A 23450-nucleotide genomic window follows, 5' to 3' on the forward strand; every position below is an offset into this window, starting at 1 on the left:
TGGTAGGTGGGCACTAAAGCTAACTTTTGGTGTTTGGATTGATACTGTAAGAAAATTGGTACTAAAGCCAAATGTGGATATGTAACTTCCAGTCAAAAATGTTTGAATTAAACCAGTTAAGTAGAATTACTTTCTTGATCCATATTTATGCAAGCTGGCAGATCAGAAATTATTTTCTTTGATTGAAACCGATGTGAGAGGATAAGCAGGTGCTGTATAATAGAATAACAGACTTACATACCTACTACCTTTCTCTGCTACTGTATTTTAATGATTGAAATTTTTGAAGAATTAACAGCAAGAAAAGACGTTAGAAAGTCTTAAAGCATCAGGTATATTTTTCAGGTGTGTATTTTATCTCTGTATATTTTAGCTTATGTCCTTGTCTCCTTTATTTACTTTTTCATAGGGCTAATGCTGATTTCAGCAAAAGGGAAAGAACGATGGCGTTTGTGATATATGTATGTGAATATATACCACAAATACACTATCATTTCTTGTTTTTAAATTCTGTGTAGTCTGTGATACAGTGAATTTAAATCTAGTTGTAGCTTGTACCTAGAGGCACTGGCAAGACGGTCATAAGTTAAATAGGTTTTTTGGGCTTACAGAGACGGGAAATGTAATGGTGTCTCCAACCTTTGAAGTGTGTATGCAGTAGGAGGCAGTTTCAGCCTCTAATCTATTTTCCCACTTGCCTGGGTTGCAACTGAATGTATTATTTTATCCCTGGGAGGCTAGTTTCAAACTGCTCCTATAAATGTTCTAGGATCTCTCTTCTGTGGCAAGGAACACATAAATGGGCACAACATAGTGTTGTAAGAATATGCTGATGAGGCTTTTGAAACTCTTTAACTTGTCTGAAATTCATTCTGAGGGGCTTCGGTCTAGGTTCTCAAGCCATTCACATCACAGTTGTTTCTTAGTGCCTTTCTGTAACTTATAAACGAGTATCACTCAAATATATCATGCATGCTTTGACATTGTTTTGGATTATTTCCATTCTTTACATGTCCATATACCTGAAAAAAAGCAGGATCAAAGGAGAATGTCTTGCACTTTAAGTAGAAGGTAGTTTACCACTTTGCTGAAAAAGTTACCAAGAGGAAAAATTTTACTTCTTTAGTCAGACAACTTTGCTGGTTTGCCTCACAGCTGCAGCAGTGCTGATGCCAGCACAATATACAAAGCTATATAGACGGTACGAGCAGTCAGGAGGAGGAGAAATAAAGAACACTGGAAGAGCAGTGATGACTCCAGCCAAGACCATTACCAGAAAGTTGACTTATTATGCCCTGAGTGCGTGCATTGGAGAAGCAGAGAAAATTTCTTGCAAAAGTGAACTGTTGCAAGAACGAGGATAGTTGTTAGAATAGGTAGTTCTGATCAAATGAAGAAACAAATATATGCGAGTCTGATTTTGAGTTCATCTGACTTCTGGTGGGTAGCACCAGAAGATTTTGACATCAAGGTGCAAAGATGTGAGACTCAGCCTTGGAAATTTAACAATTTAAAACAAGGTCCAGTTAAGATGTAACACCTAAGGTCTGACCCATATCTACAATTTAAACATACCCTGTGTGAGACTGTATCAAAACCAAAAAATCATCAAAGTGCATTCTTTTCTCCACATTTCTATTCTAGTTGGATTCTGTTTCCAATGCATGTTCAGGATCCTCGAGTAATTGTATATCCATACATATACAATTTGAATTTCATGAGGTGCTCCTGATTAGAGTGACTTACACAGAGGTGCTTTTATATTTTAAGGTAGTTCCTTACAGAGATTGTTGTTTCTCTGTCATTTTAGAGATGTTAAGAAGTGGCCACCATCACCTGCAAGTTCTGAATGGATTTTGGTTAGTGTGTAGGATTAAATAAATTTCCCATATACAATACTGCTACCTAGCAGTGGTGAGTAAACTTGGAGTCATCAGTGTTTTGTTCTATTGGTCTATCAGTACTTTGCATCTGTTATCTGATACTAAGGGCTGCTAAGTTAATTTGATTGACTGTTATAAGTAGTTGATCCTTTCCTTAGCACATACATTAGTTGTATCAAAATATATTATGGAACTATGTATGTAGATTTAACTTGGTTCTATGCTGAGTGGTAAAAAGGGATGTTATGTCCCTGGTACTTACAGAAGAGAGGTGTGAAAGAAGGCAAAACTGTGCAAGTCTGTTGTTGGTTTGCTTGCTGTCTTAATTTAGAACAGTTTTTACTGAACTTTTAGTCATTTGTTCTGCTCTCAACACCACGATATCTAAGCATCTATTAAAAATTAACTGTTGGCATAGGAATTTCCCCACAGAGAGAATTTAAGGGAATTGTGAAATGCTTAATACATCCACCTGTAGATCTCAAAATCCTTTTATAAAGGGAACTGGGATCAGTATCATCATTTTGCAGCAGATAATGCTGGGAACACAAAGAGAGGCTTTGTTATGCTTAAAAAGAAAATGAAAGACCATGTCAGATTTCGATCATTAAGGTTGAAAGAATGCTTCCTGAGAACTGTCATAGACTGGGCTACCCTTTTTTTTTTTTTTTCTTTAACATGTGTATGAGTGTGTGCTTGCTCTCAGTTAACCAGATAGGTAGTCTGTTTCTAGTCTAAAATGTGCCCTTTGTCTTCCCTGAATCTTCTCTGTCAAAAAAGAGAGGTATATTTTTCTCTATTATAAGTACCATAAAAGATTTTTTAGATATTGCCACATCAGGAAGAAAAATACATATATAAATTTATATATATATATACATTTTTTCACTTCCAAACTTTTTCTTCCAACATCATTTCCATATTTTTTATAAAGCAGGCAGGTATTATTTCCCTTTTATGGATGTGGAGAAAGAGGTTTAGTGTGGGGTCTTGCAACAAGCCAGTGATGGAGTTGGAAGCAGAACTTTGATATCTTGCCTTGCAGACATTAATGTGATTGATTCATATGTGGATACTTACTCTGTGGCAGAGGAATTTTTAAAAGTTATTTCCATTTCTTTTAACTTTAACTCCGCAAAAGAGCCAGAAACCAAGAGGAGAAAATCCTGATCTTTATGGAACACCACATGAAAGAAAATCATGGGGCTTGTTTTGTTTTTATTTATGAGGAAGATGCTCTAATGGAAAAAAATGTTGTGCTGTTAAAAGCAGGCTTTAAAGTAAAAATAGAAGTGAAAAAAACAGTAAAATGGAAATTATATAAGAAAAATGTATTTAAAGTTTTTCTAATTATGCAGCCAGAGTCTTGTGTCATCTACATAATATAAATGTGAGTTCCTCAAATTAAAACCAACGGAACTTTTAACTTGCATGAACAAGCCTTACAGATTGTTGGTTTGTAGACCTATGTCTTATATCATTTCATAATTGTGTATTTTCTGCATCACAGGTACCTCAGAGATGTTTCCTAATATGTGTTGAAATACCTAAATGCTAGAATATGTTTTACATCCACTTGATGAAAAAAATAAATTCTACCATTTTTCTGTCATGAAAAATGGATCTTTTGTGCTTTTTCTAGAAGTGACTGTTTCTCCTCTGAAAATGATCAAGGTTGTAAATATTCAAGACTTGTAGAATTTCTTAACATTTCATTTCACAGTATGATTTGTTAGATTGCAAAACAGCCATAATCATACTTCCCTGTTTTCATAAATTGTTTTCTTTTAAAAATATTCCCCCTTCCTTCCTATAAGTAAGGGTGTTCCTTTTATCCAGTAAATGGATGTTTTATTTTAGGCTCATTATTTCAGTGTCTTGTCCATGGGAATGCCTTTTTGTCATGAGAATCTGTCAGTGTTTAGAACCGAGAAGATTGAGAGCATAATAGTTTGTGGCATAAGAAGAAAAAAAGTGAATTTGCAATGTTGAAAAGAATTCCCATACTAGTATGTTGTCTGTCAAGAACTGAACAAAAAGTTACTAAAATGATTCTGGAGACCGGGATTACAGAAGAAATTGTTCTTAAAACAGCCTTTTCTCGCTTTACTTTCCATTAAGTTACAGAGAGAGGTTCTGTGGCTAGAAGGTGTCTCAGGCCATTGGAACCGCAGTAGGACTGGCAGCTTTGGGGAGTAGGGAAAAGGCCTTCTGCAGCCAGAACATGGGCCTCCTGAATGCTGGTGGGGGCTTTGCCTGACTTCTTTTATTTTATATAGAAGACTGACAAATGACATCTCAAAACCCCCCACCATTAATGGAAAATGTTCCTTAATTCAAATTTGATGAAAAGTCCATAAACAATGTATTATTCTCAGTTACTGCTTATCATGACCCTTCCTCTTCCCACATCCATGGTGAAAAGAAGACAGAACGGGGTAAAGGAAAGAGACATTTAAGGAAACATCCAAAAAATGAAAACACGAACATGTTTTGATTAGATGGTAGTTTTTCAACAAACTCAGAGTATTTTGTTTGTATGTAAAATATAGTTAATATTTTCGTAAGCTTATTGTATGAGATTTTTCTTTTTGGAAGCAATGTTGACAGGTTATTGAATTGTGCCTGGTTGTTGTTGTCAAGGAAGCTAGTTTGGCCTCAGGTGAAACCATTGGAAACTGGTAAGGGGAGTCTTCTGCAAACTCAAAAAAGGCAATACACAAACTGGTAGATAGGAGTGATGATATTAAAAAATATTTTTTTAAGGTGTTCTTTTCCCTGTGGAAGATGGCTGTTTGGCAAAACAATGTATGAGGGCAAAAATCCATTTCAATGAAAAAAATTAAGTTAATAAACTTCAAGACATCCAGAACCCCAAAGTGATTTTTGTGATTTTGTTGTTGAAATTTTGTTTTGTTGAAAGATTATAAGTTTAAAAAGAAACAATTCTCAAACAACTCTTCTGATCATATTCCATGAGTATTGCACACAGCAGATTCTCATTTCCGCACTTTACTACCTTCCTTTACCAGTCCACAATTAAATTTTAGCTGCCTCTCATGTATGGTGGCTTTCTTGAGCCACAGCTTCTTGGTGCTTTACAGGCCATCAGAAATGGGGGAACATGAAGAGCACAAAGCATAAACTGCCTTTTCCATGGTAGATATCTGAATGCATGATCTCTGGAAGCAGCAACAGAACAAAAAAATCCTAAGGAGGTTAATACAGTTATTTGGTGACTTTTCAGTTTACGAAGGCAGGGATGGTAAATATTAAGAGAAACATACGGCAAAAATAGCACTTGAAGAACATCTGCCTAACTTACAAATGGTAAATGGAGGTACAAAAAGTAAAAGAAAATGTACTTTTAGGTTAAAAATAAAGTCATATTAAAATGTGATTTAAAAGTGCAGCACAGAATGTAGGTACAGATGTAGGTACAGTGACAGATTATGATCCTTGTATTGAGATTTTAACAATATAGTGCTAGGAACTTGTACAGTTGCCGACTTCTTCCATAACACCACTCTAGACTTTATTTTATCCGTGCCTTCATCAACTTAACAATCATCTTAAATCAGAGCCTGTAAGATAAATTGTGAAGGTATATACTATATAATAGCAATACCGTAAATGTGTATGTTAACATAAGACTTAGCTGACTTTTATGTTCCTTCTGTGTACTCCAAGGAGAATGTTGATAGAATCAATATGAGTAAACTTACTGTGCCATTGTCTTAAGAGCAAGGAATCCTGTATTTGAGAACAAATGCCCTACATAGCAAAAATCTATTTTTTCTTTTTGAAGCTGTGCTTCTCAGTTGTCTGTGATTGCAGAGTTTGTCACCTGGGAGTGACTACACGTTGGCTCAGGTGTAGGGAGCTCAGGAGATGGGGAGATATCTAGGTCAGAGACACAAACAGCATGTACCTTCAACCTCCATGACAGCACAGTTCTTGCCTGAACCAGTCTGTCCTGAATTTACCTGCTGTCTGCAGTATCCAAAACCCTCTTTAAACTTGATGCTGCCGGTGACAAAATAATACTGCCTCCATTTAGGAGGAAGCTCATCTGCCACTTCAATCCTACTTTTCTAGACAAAGATGGAAGCATTCACAAAACCTGAGCACATTCTGTGGAGTACAGAGTATATGATCCAGAAGAGGATGTAGTGAAAGTTAGTCTTTTGAAAGTGAAGGCAAATGATACTTCATGGAATAATTACAACATACATTACTTCTCTTGCAATTAAAAGCAAATATTTTATGAATATTTAGCACTCCCTTGCCTGCTCACCTAAAAACACAGGTGTTTTCAGAAGACTAAAAGAAGAGAGAGTATGCAATTCTAACATGATGAAATATTAATATATTGCATGTTTTAGTCAAGCCTTGGAGCAAGATGGATCAAGTATGAGCACCCCACAAAAATCAAGAGAAAATGAAATACTGCTACATGACAGCAGGAGTACTTTTCTTTGATCTCAGCTGTATTGACAGTACAATTGAACCGTTATTTAAGAAAGGATAAAGCCTGGCGATATCATTTTACAGAGAGAAAATACTGCCAGGGAAAAGCCATCTACCAACCCATGTACACTATGCCATTGAAATATTGAATATATGACAGGTAGACAAGCTGGTGAGCAGAAATCTGTGAGGAATATTTGTGAGTAGTTCTAATCTAAGTTGAGCAGTTGGCTGAAGATGACCCAAGGGGTTCTTTTATAATATGAAGAATTAATTGTAATGTGTATTTCTGTTATCTTTCCAATAACTGGATAACTTCTCTGTTTCTAATAAAAGAAAATTTCCACTGTTATGGGATATTAAACTGATCTCTACTGTCTTTCGGATTTGCTCACTGCCTGGCATATTAGTTTTAATTTTTTTTCAACAAATGGATAAAAAAATGCATAAATAATGACAGTTTTAGGTAGGACTATAACATGTATAGGGTGTAAAACATGGTGCTGCTCCCTACTGTGACACAGAATCCCCCATAGTTCCTTCTAGTATGCTGATATCTACGTAAGAAGTGGAGTAAATTTTAGGTGGCTTTAGGTCCTGGTCCAGGAACAGCTGAACAAATTCCAAGGATGCCAAATTAACTTTTCATATTGACGGGGTAGAAAAACAGTAATATTCTATACTAGTTACACTATAAGGTATAACTGTAGCCTCAAGGGAATCAACTTCTGGTGATATGAAAAAGATGTATGGCAGGTTTAAAGGTCTGTGTTTCAAGTTAACAAAAAAGTTCAGACAAAAATGACATTAAAATGGTTACTTCATACTCAGCTTTTGATATATTACTGATGTATAATATAACATGGGAAATTCATATTTAACTGTGGATTAATATATATATATAAAATATATCTTTGTCATATTAATTCTCCTAAGTAACAACACCTTATAATAGTGAGAAAGGTCCTATATTGAAAAGATTTTCAAACATGAGTCTTTCAGAGAGAATTAATTTGTATATTCTTTGTGGAATCCTCCTTTGATTCCTTTGTGTAAAACCTCAAAGAAGCAAATTATAATTAATAATTATATTTAGTGTTGTATTGCATGAATCTTCAAGTACAGTTTTCTTAAATATTTGAAACATTAAAAGAGTCTGTATTATTAGGATATCCTACAAGAAAGAAGCTTTGACACTGCCTGCTGACTTTTTTAGAAATTACTTTCAGTTTGGGGGTTTATGATAACAATGTCAGAAAAGTTTTCATACTCAGAATTAGGCACTGTGATTTAAGGAGAGGATACATTGTACTCTTGCATAACAAAAGTTGAGGTGTGTTTGTAGGCAGAACTTTCAGTTTGGGGGTTTATGATAACAATGTCAGAAAAGTTTTCATACTCAGAATTAGGCACTGTGATTTAAGGAGACGATACATTGTACTCTTGCATAACAACAGTTGAAGTGTGTTTGTAGACAGAACTCCTCACCTTACTTTCATATGATAGCTATGAGCAGACTAGTTAAGGAAGTAACTAGAAGAGGGTGGATGTTTCTTTCTCTAGTAGAATATACAGAAAATTTTTTAAATGAAAACTCTGGAGAGATATGTCTTCAGGCTTTTTGTTCATTGTTGATTCTACAGTGGCTATTGCACAGTTGGAAGCATTTTCCACAGAAAGTTGCTCTGATGAAAATTCTCAGTCTGTTCCACTGTCCCTGTAGAAATTACAGCAGTTCTACCTTGCAGTTTTGTGTCTGACTTCAGGATGATGGCTTCTGTCATCCTTCATAGACAGACACATATTTTTATTGTGTGTGTAAGTAGAAGATGACAAACTTTGTAGTCTTAGTTACCCAGGCTTACTAGATGCTGCCACCCCGGTTTATTGTGTATGACTCTCCCCTCCTCTTTCCTTGCTTTGGGAGCATCCTTTGTCTCCTTTCTTAGGGGTTCTCTTTGTCACCCAACTTTTTGTCTCTTACTGTAAAATGCACTTAATTGCTTTTCATTCTGTTTTCAGCCCCTGAGATCCCTCTGTGCACTACTACCATCACTTCACCCACAGCCTTTCTTTGCCTGCACTCTCAGGTTAGGGATATGACTCTCTCACTCCCTACACTTGGATCCTGTTGTGTTCCCCTCACTATCCTGCTGCCCCACCTCAGGGATTGTTGGTCTCACAGGTACAAGGACCACCTAGATTGTGGTGTTCTCTTCATTGCCCCTTTCCCTGCATTTAGGGTCCACCAAACTGCATGAGATATGTGCGCTGCGTGTTCTGTTATCCTTTTCCATTATTGAAGGGTCTGTCTCCCTTCCGATCTTACTTATAGGGACTTTCTATTTTTACCCCTTCTCTCTTGACAAAGGCTGTGTCTATTCCCTTGTTCTCTTCTTCATCCTCAATAGGAATTCCTCTGGTTCCATTCTCATGTATCAGAATCCTCAAAATTCTCCATAAAAGGAATGCTGCATTTCATTTCTGCCTATCTGCAAAATTCCCTCTTTCCTATCTGTAGTAGGTCTCAGTATCTGTTCTTACTCCTTTCTCCTTTACATATTTCACTGATCAAGAAGTCTTTCTCTTCAACTCTATATTGTGTCTTAGAACTCGGTTCCAATGAATGGATAATCAAGGGTATTACTGTTACCTGGAAAGCATTAATAGGTGCCTTTTTCAGCCAGCTCTGTTCAATGTGGATATATAGACAGTTACAGGCAGTTAAACCTGTCACTTTTCTAAGGCAGTTAGCTCTGATTTTTGTATCCTTGTTTCCCTTTGTCTTTCTCAGACCACTAAGTGATCCAGAGAACACTTAAGTTTTATAATTAGCTTTAAATGTTACAGCCAGTTATCACATTATGTACAGGTATGTCCATGAGTGGTATCAACTTGATAAGTCTACAAAGAACTTACACTCCAAATATTTTTGTATGGCTGCCAACCAGCCATGTCTTCTCAATACTAATGCTAAGAGTCTCATTGTGTAATGTGGAACTGCGTGCTTCAATGGACAGTTTGTGTAGAATAAAAAAATGTAGAAATTAAGGCCTCCAGGAACTGAGCAGTCTGTCAGCTAGAACGACTGAGAGCAACTTCTGTTAATCGGAAAAAGCTGCTTAAAAAGCTGTTGCATGCACAAGTGTGTGGGACATAAAAACTTTTTTTGGCATTTTCTCATCTTTCCAAACAGTGAGGCCATCCAAAGGAAAACCTGAGAGATGTATATTTGCTTCAGATTTCTGAGAAACAAAACATTTGTTCTCCAGCTGAAAGTCCACTTCTAAAACCTTTAATCATGCAAATAAATGTCATACTAGTGACAGCGGTACCACTGAAACTAGTTAAAATCCTACTGGAAAACCTGAAGGATTCATTTCCTTGATATGTCATCCCATGCATTTTTAAAGTAGCATGGAGAGATTCATCTGTTTGCAGTTCTGACTTTTTTAATGGAATGTAAAGATATGTGACATCTGTGACAGCTCTGAGTCCAGTTTTATAAAGAAGAAAAAGAGGGTTTGCATTAATACACATAGACACAGCTTTACCAGGGATGTATTAAGAGATACTGATATAATTTAATTTTCAGTAGTGATAAAGTAAATATATATAGGGATATTCAAGCTGGCTTATATTCTAAGCCAGATGTCTTTGGCAGTTACAAGCAGAAGCTGTATACCAAGTTGCACATTTTGTTGCTAATTCTAAACCATAGTTATGTAGTCACTGGTTTGCTGAGAGCCATCTGCTCAGACCTCATTTGATCTTCTCGTTCAGCTGCAGTTCAAGTTAGGGGAGAAAATGTGTGGAAGTGAGAGAAATTATTAGGCTGTTTTTTCCATGGAGCATTATGGCTTTTAGATGTACTTTCTCACAAAATGTATATTAAAAAGGTACTGATATAATGCAGATATTCTATATTCATGTAGAATTTTAGACCCTCTGTGATATATACTACTGTGACTACAAATGTAAGTGCACTGCCTAGGTATTTATGTATAAATATTATCTCTCTCCCTCTCTATATGAAAAATTTATAAACATATAAATATACTAACATCATTTATTAGTACACGTAATATATGTAACCCTTTTGTAGAAAAATCTATGAAGAACAAATGCATGTAACACAGCAACTAGTTGGACACAAAAGGCTATAGTAAAACTGATGTTTAACACATTGTGTAAACACAATGTTTAAAATAATCATTCACGGTCTAATCTGCAGCAGAAGAGGTTCTTGAATCAAAGTGTAGTAAACAGCAATCTCTTACTGTACAGGCCATTTAATATGCAGTTTAATTTTGCAGTTTACTAAGCATTTTTGCAGCATTTCTCAGTTATGCAGCTAATTGGTGCCTCAGAATAATGACTGCATGGAAATGAAGTGTAGGCAACCTAATCTATGGAAAGTTAGGAGACTGAGTAGGGAAGAATTTAAGTTTTACATTCTGTCTTCAGTGCTGTAATTAATGCAGGCCTTGATCTTGCAAATTGTACTATATAAGCATTGAAGTAGAACAGATCAAACGTTTAGTATTACTTGAGGAGAGCAACCTTTTTGTTCCTGAGTTTAAAATGGGTGTTATGTAGTTGTTTTAAGTAACACTTAAATGTGAAATGGTAAATGTAAATGATAAATGTAGCTAAGTTACTGATTTTAAAAACTTTTTAAGAACTTTGCATAGAAATTGATAGAACTGCCAAATACTCTTTTTAATTGGTGAACTCACATTTTACCAGTGTATGAATTAAAACTTTTAGAATCCTTATCAGTGTGTGTATGTAAAGCATTATAGCATAATAGCAAGAGGTTTCGTGAGTAAATCAGTTCAAGCAATTAGAACTGAAATTAATATTTATTCAGACTCCTCAGTTGAGGGAAACTTAAACTATTTTCATCTGAATCCTTAGGGGTAAAAGTAAGTGCAAGGAATGTCTTACATATGGTGAGATCAGATTTTCCAGTTGCACTTTGTTTTTATGGTGTAAAACTCAGTTTGAATTTTTTTTAGATGATGATGAGTAGATGTGTGATTTTTGTTAGCCTCCATAGCATGTCTACATTACCTCTTGTAAAGGGATGCAGCAAACACTTCAGCCTTTCAACATTTCTAAGTTGATGATGTTGGAGACTCAAGGCCACGATAACTCTCATACTGATTCTGCAATGTGGCTTCAGTAGGCATTCATTTTGAAGTTATTACAAAAAATAATAATATGCTTGATATTCTTTAGTATCTACAACATGTATAGTATTGTTTTGCCTTGTATAAAACAGCTTTGTCAAGACAAAAGTTGGAAGTAAATTGTTTCTGGAGGCTCCAGTTTTCCGAGGCTCTCTTTCACCTTTGGCAAATTCTCATTTCATTTTTAAATCTTTATTCAGTGTCATAATCCTTTTTTTCCTTCAGCGGGGTGGAACTGGGATGGAAGAACATACAGGTCTCTCTCTCTCGGGCGCTGGAGGAAGTGCATGAGTGGAGGGAACCAAACATATATTGTCTCCTGAAAACTCACCATATATGGAGATGCTGGAGTTCAGACCTGGGAACTGAACAAAAATGGAAGCTTTCAGGCGTATCATGCAGCTTGGGGAAGTTGTAAGCTGATGTGTGCTTTGCAAGAACAGAAGACACGATTTTGGAGAATTCTTGTGATGCACTGTTTGCCAGAGATCAGTGTTGTGTCTCAGAGGTCCTTCTTCTTGTTAGGCCTGCCTGGATGGCCAGGACTATATTACTGCATCCCTTGCATTTTTATAAAGGTCATGTGGTTAATTAATACAAGTAAATAACTGTAAAGAGTGTGGCTAACACACTCCTTCTACAGATAAGGTATTTATCCAACCTGGATTTTGCATTTTTCAATTTCTGCCACACTACAAACATATATTCTAAAATCAGTGGAACTGTGTTCTTTGTATGCAAAGCTCACACTGATTAATGCACCATTAATATTTAGCTTTCCAAACATACAAATGTGGTGTGTGTCCATTATATTAAGTCTCAGAAGAAAACTGAGTAGGTGCTTTAGTAGAACTATAAATCCTACCGGTAAATCTATTCTAGTGTGCTAAGGTTTTGTGATGGCGAGAAGTTATGAGGGGAGTTTGACTTTTCACATGTTTTAGTTTTTAGTCTTAGTGGGTGCCTGACTCAGACTGGGCATATGAATACTTTTGAAAATGGGATTTCTCTTAAATCTTTGTGCTTTGGATTCAATGGGAACTCTGCCATGGCTGCCAGAGATGAGATTTCATCTTTACCTGTGTTTTTCCTGTTCTGTTTTGCAAAACACCTTTCTGTGGCAACTCTGAGAAAAAGGGAATCCATTACAAAGCTAGGAGGATGCCTACATGTCTTTTGTACAATACAATATTGGAGTAAACCAGTATTAGGTTTTCACTCAGTTTCCTATCTGTAAAACTGACTGTATTTTGCTATTAAGATCACCAGCATCCCTAGAGATCGTTGAAAGCTGTGGAGATGCAAAGTAATATGATACATCCTTTTTTAGATGCCTCTGTTGTTTTGTAAGGATTATAGGAAGCTTTGTTATCAAACTTCTTTTGTAGGATTTTATACTGTGTCTCTTACCTTGAAGTTAAATATTTGGGAGGGTGTGTGTAATGTTCCTCAGTATGAAGAAAAAAATTGGGCTCAAAAATAAAAGCAAACCACCCAACACCTGAAACTGCATTCCCACTTCCTTTTGAAGGAAAAAGGAGGACTACGTAGTATCACTATTTGTACAATGGCTTGGAGCAACAGACGTAAATGGGGACTGAAGTATTTGCTTTTCAGTTTTGTTTTTGTTTGGACAAATGGACATAGTGTCAATTTTTCCAGTCTGTGAGCTCTGTTTTGTCTGGATAGCTATTTCTTCAAATTGGACTTATTTTCTACTTGTATAAAACTCTTCATCTGCATTGTGGATAGAGTGCATTAAATTACTCCCTGTGGTGCACAGCTGGAAACTATTCTTCGCTGCAATGTTTTGTTTTGTCCCAGTTTTTTCTCCCCACTGTGTTCCCACACACCAAGCATAGCTTAATACCACAACAGGCAAGTATCTGTTTTTCTGGTGACACTTCTTAGAGCATCAGAAATTGACATGTTCGCTTTTGTCTTTTTAACACAAATTCAGTGGCAAACAGCTCTGCTTGATTGCATGAACATTTCGAAGTACTCTATAGACTAGGACGACTGGCTTGAAAAGTTAGACATATTTAGGCAGGCTGTTTTATTTGCTTCTTTGAAGAGACTAGGGATATTTTGAGAAGAAGATTGAAGGAAATACACAGTGCCACATATTGGTCTGTTTAGAAGAGAGAATGCTGGTCTTAACAGAGCTTTCTTTGAAGGAGAAAAATATTTTCTCAGTTCCAATGTTTTAATATGACAAAAAGAAATCCTAAAGCTGATAAAAGAAAACTTGTCTTCTATCTTGGAAGTATTTTAGAAATACTATTAAAAAAGCAATAATGAAATTTTTGAGTTAACGTTTTGCATATGTGTGCAGGGACTGCTGTTATTATTTTACCCTCACTAAAGTGGGACAGTGATCTTATCGCTGTTTCAGTGTAATCACAATCTAGATATTAAATAATACTGAATGCACAATTTCCTGTGCCAACCATTATTTGTCAGGTGATGTTGTGGTAACTGTCATGCTGTTATTCTTTCAGCATCTAATTGCAGTGGTCTTTCTCCTTGCAGTTTCTTCTTTCCTTCCCTGTCTGCTCCAAGCAGTTAGACGGTACCTTCCTTTCACTGCTACTGTCTTCCATCTCCTATCTCTAACTGATGTTTTCTTCTTTCTCACTCAAGGTGGCTGCTACTTCTTCCATCCAGTAACAGTAGTCTACCAGAAGTTATAATCTTGGTTTGGTTCTTCCCCTGTGATGCTGGCTTCCATTCTAGTACTGCAGTGTCTTTCTAGTACAATGTATCCCACCACTTGGTCTGGAGATGTAGGATGCTGATGTGATTGAAACAGTATTTGCAATTCTCCATGTAAAGGTTATGTAAAGGGAAGAAAAGAAAAATATAAGAGTCAGAACTGGTAAATGCTAAGAAGACTCATGTGGAAAGTATTTTGTTTAGATTCATATCTACCCCCAGTACCCCTCCTTTCTGTAGCTACTCCTTGACACATTTTAGAAGTAGGTTACCACAGTGACTATCCCTGCTTCGTAATGAACCTGTAATCACCATTCAGCAGCTGGAGATATAGTTAATATCTTTGATTTCCCACTAGAATCCTTCCATCCTCTCTCAGCTAGGGAAATCAACTAGGTCTTGCAGCATGCTCTGAAGGTCAGTCAGATAGGACTATTTGAGAGGAGAGAGAGTGAGAATGAGAGTGAATTCAACAGCTGACAGGCTTTATGAAAATGTCTTGTACAAGCTACTTGGGTAGCGCATGTTCTTCTGCTGACCTCAACTATCGCAATAAAGCGTGTGGAAAATCTGTCAGTTTGGCAGAGAAGTAGGTAATAGGGCATGACAAAGTAGTGCAGGATGCCGGGTATCACATTGGTGGTATTTATTGCACTGATACTCATTGAGCTTTTATGAGCTGGAGGTTTGTGAGGAAATCTGAAAAGTACATAAAACATTTGAAACTAGGTTGTTATGTTCCCTTATGCAGTGAGATGCAGGAAAACATAAAAAGAAAATGAAGTAGGTAATTCTGCTTTGCAGAAAACTGCAAGGAAATCACAAATCTTGGGGACTGTTCTGAGGACCTATAGGGTCAGCAGCCATTAATGAGACCTCTGTGGATGTAAGGTAGTGTTTTGAAGTAGTACAGAGGATAATGGCCAGTGGAAAAAAATGAATGCTGGCAAAAATATTATGGTTATAATAGCAGCTCCACACAAAACTAAGGTTCCAGTTTGTACTCCAGTTTGGGTAGACTTTGATGTTGGGCTGGAGGTGCTACAAGCTGTAGTAAGAAACAACTGCAGGTATATATAGGAACACATATTGAGTCTATCCAGTCTTAGATACTGGAAAGGCTTAGGAGCAGTTCCTTAGGGAAGGTGAAAGAAGGGGATGAGTATAGTGATACCTTTCTAGATAAAACCCTGCAACAGTCTCTGATTTAGGGATGTTCTGAGCTGAAAATTGAACACCAGACCTTTTGTTTTTAATAGTCCCTGATGAACTCTTGTTCTGTACGTTGGTCCGATAGCTTTTTAAGCCATTCTTGCTTTTTGGAATAAAAACATTTTATAGTAATGTATTCTAGAATTTAATTTCTATTATATCAAAAAGCACTTCCATTTGTAAGCAAACAAAACCCCCCAATCAATGAAGAAAACAACTTCTGTATAATGATTTGAATCATTACCCTTCATCTGTGGTAAAAGAGTGTCTAAACTTAGCTTGTTTACTTCCAAATATTTACTTACTAAGCCCATTTATAATTTTATATACATCTATATAATTATATACACCTCCTAGCCAGTTCTTTTCCCAGTAGAAGACTCATATTAATCTCAGTGACAGTGTGAAGACTCTCTATTAATCTCTGTATTCAGAAGCTGATTTTTTTTTAGCCCTACCATGTCCTTTTGGAGATGAGAGATGGAGAATTTCATACAGTATTTGAGTTGTCATTGTGCATATTTATGCACTAATGTAATGATATACTGCTAGCTTAATATTTTAATTGAAATATCCATAATAACTCTTTCAATGGTGGTAATAGCTAGTGTACAGCCTATCCTGTTTTCTCCATGTGTATTAATTTTCATTCCTCAATACCACATTTCATCTGCCATTTTATTGCCCAGACAAAACACACAGTGATTTTTTCTACAACTCTTTACAGTCTGTCTTAATTTTGATTATCCTGAATAATTTCTACCATCGATAAACTGTCACCTTACTTTTTATCTTCTTTTCTAAGTTACTCATGTAACTGTTGAACAGAACAGGATTCAGCAGTGATCACTGTGTTTTTGTAATTTTATTTCCTATTTTCCTTTTTTGTTGTTGTAATTATGTCATGAGCGGTCCTTCCCTCATACGTCTTGATAGCTTAGCTCCTTTCAAGGCCTTAGAGGAACCTTGTCAAAATTTGTTTGTTAATCCAAATATGTTGAACTGAAGGGATCGCCCATGTCTGTGTGCTTGCCAACTTCTGCAAAGATCTCTAGTATTGATAAGGTATGACTCTCCAGAGGCCTCTGTAAGAAACAGCTTTACTCAGTGTTTCATACTGATCCAAGCATCCACTATTTTTGTCTTTAAAGTATTCAGATCTTTGACCTAGGAGCCTTTTTAAAAACTGGTACTGAATTTACCACTTTGGTACCAAGCCCTGTTTAAGTAGTACAGTGGCAAGGGAAAACTTGAGTTCCTTGGAGTTTATAGACAAAAATCACCTTTTCCTCTTGATTTATTGCTGTTCAACTTTATCAATTTTCTTCTAGAACTGTTTCTATTGACTTCATATGCTATCATCTGTAGAGAGCTGGGCAGGTTTCATTTTTTGTGTGCAAAATTTATTGATCTGCCTTGCATGATACACCGTTCTAAAGAATACAATTAATTTTTGTGTTATTTTCCTTCCATAGTTTAATCATGTCAGCACTAAACAAACTCTCTCTCAGATCTCCATGCTCTAAAAGCTCCCTTGAATACGCTCCGTGCTTATAGACATCAAGTGAAAAACAGAAGTATGAATCCAGGGTTCCAACCCATAGGTTGGAATCTGAGACAAAGACACTGTTTCTTTTTATGTAACAGAAGCCGGTTGGAAAACCAGAAATTGAACCAAAGTCACTAGAGCCACTGCCTAATTACAAGCTATCTTTTCTATCAGTTTCCTCCATCTAATTGCTAGAATTTTGGCATTTTTAAAGGTAGAAATGAATGCTTATCTCTTTTTTGCCAATGACAAAGAGAAGGGAAAAGGCTGATGTAGCTGGAAGCTGAAGGGAGTAGAATTTCTCTGGTTGCACTTCAGCTACACAAAACCGAGATAATAGCTTTCTGACGTGGAGATATTTTACCTAGTCTTTGCACTGGAGCAAGTGATTACCAAAGGTTTTTGGCAGTAAAGAATGAAGAGTTGTCTGTTATTAGAGTAGATGATGGTTTTTGGAAGTATTTCATAGCAGGGTGCCAGTAGAATTCAAGGTGAGATTGATAACTAAATAAACTTTATAATTTGGTGAGAAACTGAGTTTTAAAATGCACAGGACTAGTACACCACTTTTTAAATATTTCTTCTGCGTGATTATCCTCATGAAAAATAAGACAAAATTCTCTAAAAAGTGAACTGTGGTGGCTTTAGCTCTCTTGTCTGTTTCCTGCTGCTTTATGGTTGGGTAGATGTGAACACTTAGGACAAGATCTTAAAAAGTGTGAACACTGTATATTAGCATCACGAACATTCATATTTTCATTTCAGATTCAAAGGACCTAATTAAAGGATTCAAGACAACAAATGCTTTCATCTTCTGTGTTGCCTAAATCTCATGCTTGTGTTGTGGAAGTATTATATATATTAATTGTTAGACAGCAATATGAAAAGCACTGCTTCCTCCATTCCTTCAGTCTTGCATATCAAATAGTCTTTAAAAGCCAAGCCCTGTTTTGGGCTACACAAAGCAGTATGTCACAGAATAGTGTACTGCTTAGTCAGTCCTTCCATGGCTGCTGGGGAGCACTTGCTTCAGCTACAGCTACAGCCTTCCTTCATTCCTCTGAGCATCTAAGAAAACCTGCAGACTGGCACAGAGAAAAAAATTATACAGAAAGCAGCTGATGCATCATAAGGCCCTTCCGTAATGTGATAGAGTAGAATTTCTATTGGCTTCCAGTTCCGATTTCAGTTGTGTCTCTTTTTTGCTGCTTTTGAGTAGACTAACATCGCTGATAGTCTTGACTTCATTCTGAGCTGTGTTGTAGGGGTTTCCGACGCAGTCACAAAGGTGCTTTATCTCTGCACCAGATAGGCAACACTCTAACTAGATTGGTCATTAAAGGAGATTCAGATTTTCTCTAAGGAATCAATAAATAAATTGTAGTGCATATGTGTTGGGTCATGTTCATTGAAAATTGACATACTCCAGTCATTTACAATTCAAAAAACAAACTGCATGTCAGAGGAATGCCCCTTTTAAAGAAATGTGGTCATTTTACGACAGTTAATAGTTACGTCAAAGTATTCTGAGATTTGATGTACAAAATGGCATCTCATGGTAGAAAATTCAAGTTGGAGGAAAAGAAAATGTGAATTTCACTTCCCCTCCCAAGGGAAAATAAACTCTCTCTCCCATTCTAAATACCAACCCAATGCATAAAAGCTCCCTTTGCTTCCCCCAAGGAAAACTCCAGGCCCAAACAAAGATACTGGTGGTGCTTCTTTGAAGTGAAGAGTATTCAAAAATCTTTGAAATTTGCCAGTGCTAGGGAATTCCTCGATACCAAACCTGAGGTGCTGGGCTCAGTATAGGAGCACTTTGGGCATCTCTTGCTCTTTGCCTGTCAGATCCACTCCTGTGAGCCCACAAGGAGTGGAACATGACACACTTCTTTTCTGTGAGACACCAGGATTACAGAATGGTTGAGGTTGAAAGGGACCTCTGGAGACTGTCTAGTCCAACCTCCCTGCTCCAGCAGGGTCACCTAGAGCAGGTTGCCCAGCACTGTGCCTAGATGGCTTTTGAATATCTCTGAGGATGGAGACTTCACAACCTCTCTGAGCAACCTGTTCCAGTGCTCAGTCACCCTCACAATAAAAAAGTCTTTTCTTCAGAAAAAATAGTCAGATGGAACTTCCTGTGTTCTGAGTTTGTGTCCGTTGCCTCTTGTCCTGTCACTAGGCACCACTAAGAAAAGTCTGGCAACATCTCCTTTATACCCTCTCTTTAGATATTTATACACATTGATAAGATCCCCCTCAGCCTTCTCTTCTCCAGGCTGAACAGGCCCAGCTCTCTCAGCCTTTCCTCGTATGAGAGATGCTCCAGTCCCTTCATCACCTTTGTGGCCTGTTGCTGGACTTGCTGCAGGAGGTACTTGTCTCTCTTGTATTGGGGCACCCAGAACTCCAAGTGCAGCCTCACCAGTGCTGAGTAGAGGGGAAGGACCACCTCCCTCAATCTTGATACAGTCTTTTTAGTAAAACATCTGTCAGAGTCGAACACTCTGACCAGGTTCTTTTAGATACTCCACGCATGGAGGGTGTAAGATTTAATGTCAAATTTACTTGAAGATATTTGACATTACACAGGATTTTTGATTTAGCAGAGTGATACAGCAGTATACTGAGATCACAATACAAGCGTAAATTTCACTTAGCAAAGTATAGCAATTGCAATATACAGTTCAATCACAATACAAATGTGATCCACATTACCAATCTCTATAATATGCTCACTGTCATGACACTGCGCATCCCCAGTCACAGGGGGGAACCAGGCAGGAATACATGGGTTGAAACTAGCTCAAGCCCGTTGCTCTCTTTGAAATTCGTTTGTTAGTTGTTCAGTTTTTATACTCTGTGTTGGGCTGAACCATGTATACACTCCACCCATGTTCGTTTGGCTAACTCAGGGAGACATTCACACTCTTTTGATGAAATCAGGGAGAAACATCTACACAACCAGCTGATCACTCAACTGTGATATAGTCAGTTGAACCACTCAACTGACATAGCTGTTTATCTAAAGCAAAGACCAACCTCCAAACCCCTATGTGTTGGTATAAACTCAACTTTCCTTGCAACAGCTGTAGTCAGTCACTGCCTACATTCTTCCCTGGGCTTCACAGGTGCGTGGCCCTTGCCCATCTCCTCTAGGCCTTCTTCCATTGTGGTGGTTTACTGGTTGATCACAATGTGCAAGGCTGTATGGCCAACTTTTGCCCTAAGTTGCACTGTATTTAAAAATCAGAGAGTGAAATTATGTTCTAACTGTTGTATTTAAGTACTCTTAAGTTACGTAAGTGTCTTAAATTTAAAACTTGACTTGATATGGTAGGTATATAGACATATAATGGTTATGTGTATACTATTTTTATAAATCATGAATCTGCAGAGTTTTCCTGTGCTCTTTTTCACCTGTTCCACTGTTTTTTGAAGGATTTTTTTTCCTGTTGCCATGTACTGCAATTCATTTCATGAAGGATCATTTTGTCCTTTTTACACCAGGCTCCCTTTGAAGAAGTAAACTGCTCCCCTCCAAACCAAATGCCAGACTCTGCTTAGGACTAAATGATTACTGGCTTTTACACTTTACACAGCCTAAAAGGAGAACAATGAGGCTATAAGTCATCAAAAGAAGTTGCACAGCTATTAACAATTCATCTGTGCTGCTAATGCTTATACAGGTTTTACTGTGTGCCCCTGTTGTAGAAAGCAGTAAATATCACTGGATGCTTTGAATAAAAATACAACAAGAATACTCATAGATTTTAAAATACAATGAAAATAAGCTGTAATCTATAAGGGAGAAGCAAGGTACAAAATCAATAAAATCTCAACTATTGGCAGACTGTACAAATTGGACAGATTAGTAACTAATTGGTTGCCTTGCTCAAGCAGTATGTTTAACATGGTTTTAAAGTGAGCATGAGAGTCACTAACTTAAAATGTCAGAGGACAGCTGTGCCATGACCACCAAGCTCGGTAATTCAATGTCATACAGGTTAATTGCAGAGACAATCAGGAGATGGAGTTAAAAGGATCAAAAGGAATTGGTTGAATAGTATTGCATTAATCCATCTATGGAGGAGGAAAGGGAAATCATTATAAAGGAAGCTTTATAAATGTACAATAATTGCAAAATCAGTTTTGGTTAAAGCCTTATTTTAAGGTTAGAATAATACAATAGGGTAATAAGCTGTTTGGATTGTAGAAAGGTGGGTTTGGGGCCAGTGGAAATTGTCATGAAATAAATCCGAAGGTCATTCCAATCCATACCTAGGAATTTTTTTTGTTCTTTCCATTTAACCTGTAGCTGTGACAAATTACGTTTTTGAGGATGCAAAACTGATTGATTTCCAGTGTGAAAGGTTAATGTATACATTCAGCCCATCACATCGATTTGTCTCCATGGATAAATTTTATCACAGCATGGAGGGAGAGTAGACCCAACTTAATGATTGTTCCTCATATGGTTTATAACCTTTATAGCTTACTGCCATATAGAACTCAGTTCAACAGAGCACTCAGACACGTGCTTAAGTGCTGTGCTGAATGAGAATCATAATACATCAAGCAGCATGTACACCTGAAAAAATAATAACAGTACTGCTATAAAAGATACTATGCTGTATTATATTATCTGCTTCTTGAGGAAAGAGTGGTAGGGAGCAAACCAGACACTCAGATGCTGTTCATGTTGCTGCATGAATTGCTCTACTCCTCTGATGAGAAGGGCAACTATGAAGTCCTAAGTGGAACGGTAATACAGGGTAATACAAGCGAGGCAGTCTGTGAAGAAAAAGCTCTTCCATGAAGATGTAAACACAAAAGAAGAGTAACAAAGAGGTGTCATAGGTAATATGCATATAGTGATTCAGTGTCTGGTTGAGTAGGCACACAAGATAATGGTTTGGTTGTGAAAAAAAAATTACAATGCTTTGAATGTTTCCATTACCTTACTTTCTCCTCTGTCATTCTGCTGTTGTTTCAGATACAGCCAGAAGATACCAATTAAAATTTTAGAGGGGAATGAGGAGGAGATCACCAGTATGAATGGTTTTATTCTGATGTCTAAATTCTAGGTTCAAAAACTAAGTTGTTGATGCTTCTCTGTTCTTCATTACTTCCATAATTGTTGAAAACTAAGCCTTTTGCTTTAATGCCGTATGGGTTTTGAAAATTTCCGATTGTGCTACTAAATTCATCTTGCTCTCCCTTCTGTTGTTTCTGTTTATGATTTTATTTTTTTATTTTGCTTGCAGGCTTGTTTCCTGCAGTGCTGAACCTGGCTACTAATGCTCTCATCACAACCAATGCTACCTGTGGAGAAAAGGGCCGGGAAATGTACTGCAAACTCGTTGAACATGTTCCTGGACAGCCTGCAAGGAACCCTCAGTGCCGTATTTGTGATCAAAGGAGTAGGGTTCCACATCGTATGTGTGCCATTTTCATTTTGTTCATATTTTTTCTAAGATTGTAGACATTCAGGGATTTTAAGACCAACTGACTGGTCATGGAGAAGAGATTAAAAAAACCCAAACAAACACAACTATAGATCATAGGAAACATCTGTCTTGTTCTTTTTAAATTAGGTTTACCCGTCTCTCTCATTACTTTTTCAAAATCTGTTATCTGTTGAGTATATGCCTCAAACTGAAGCTTCTAATTTGGAAACTTAAAGTGGAGCAACTAAATTCAGATTTAGGAGAGCAAAGTATCTACAGCTATTGTTGAATTTTCTTGATATATGATCACCATGACTGAAAAGCAGATTGTTTTTACCTTCATACCTACCTGAGGAACTTGAACATTTTGGCCAGTCTAATTAACATCTGAAATTCCAGTTTAGGCCTAACTCCAGTTTTACTTTATTGTGTTCTGGGATATTTTTCTTCTTAGTTTGATGTTAATTCAGTTTCACCGAATCAGCAAAAATAGATAAGGGAACACTACATAGTTTAATGGCTTATTCTTTTATGTTAAAACTGGTCTTTGCTAACGGTGCTTTTTTAAACACTAGCAACAAGCAAGATCAGTTTTCATGTATGAATTTGTTATCCTCTGGTTCAGAATGTATGTTTCTAACCACTTAAGTAAGAAAGATTAGAAGTAAGAAACAACTGCGCGAATCTGACCTTTCAGTGAAAGATGTAAATAGCATTAACTTTGCTATTTTTTTTGTGTGTGGGTACGTTGGCACTGCAAGTGGTAGAGCAGTGGAGAGACACTCGATACAGCTTTTAAATGAAGATATGCAGTGTTGGAAGCAGCTTAGACTCAGAATCATGGAGTTTCATGAAGACAATTTCTTATTTTTTAATTGTTTCCCTGTAAAGCCTATCTCAGATATATTTACACTTCACTACTGCATGTGCTTAGAGCCACAAAAAAAAGAAGACATCTGATGTATCCACTAGCTCC

At 36.9% G+C, this 23450-nt stretch overlaps 1 protein-coding gene across 1 annotated transcript in view; it reads left to right on the plus strand.

Moving 5' to 3' along the window:
• Positions 1-23450, plus strand: part of LAMA2 (laminin subunit alpha 2) — a 368849-nt gene that overhangs the window by 71663 nt on the left and 273736 nt on the right. Inside the window, exon 2 of the mRNA XM_064508966.1 lies at positions 22292-22462. Within this exon, the coding sequence (XP_064365036.1) occupies positions 22292-22462 (171 nt within the window). The remainder of the gene's footprint in view (positions 1-22291; positions 22463-23450) is intronic.

The sequence above is a fragment of the Dromaius novaehollandiae genome, chromosome 3, assembly GCF_036370855.1.
Source record: "Dromaius novaehollandiae isolate bDroNov1 chromosome 3, bDroNov1.hap1, whole genome shotgun sequence".
In the NCBI taxonomy this organism is placed as follows: domain Eukaryota; kingdom Metazoa; phylum Chordata; class Aves; order Casuariiformes; family Dromaiidae; genus Dromaius; species Dromaius novaehollandiae.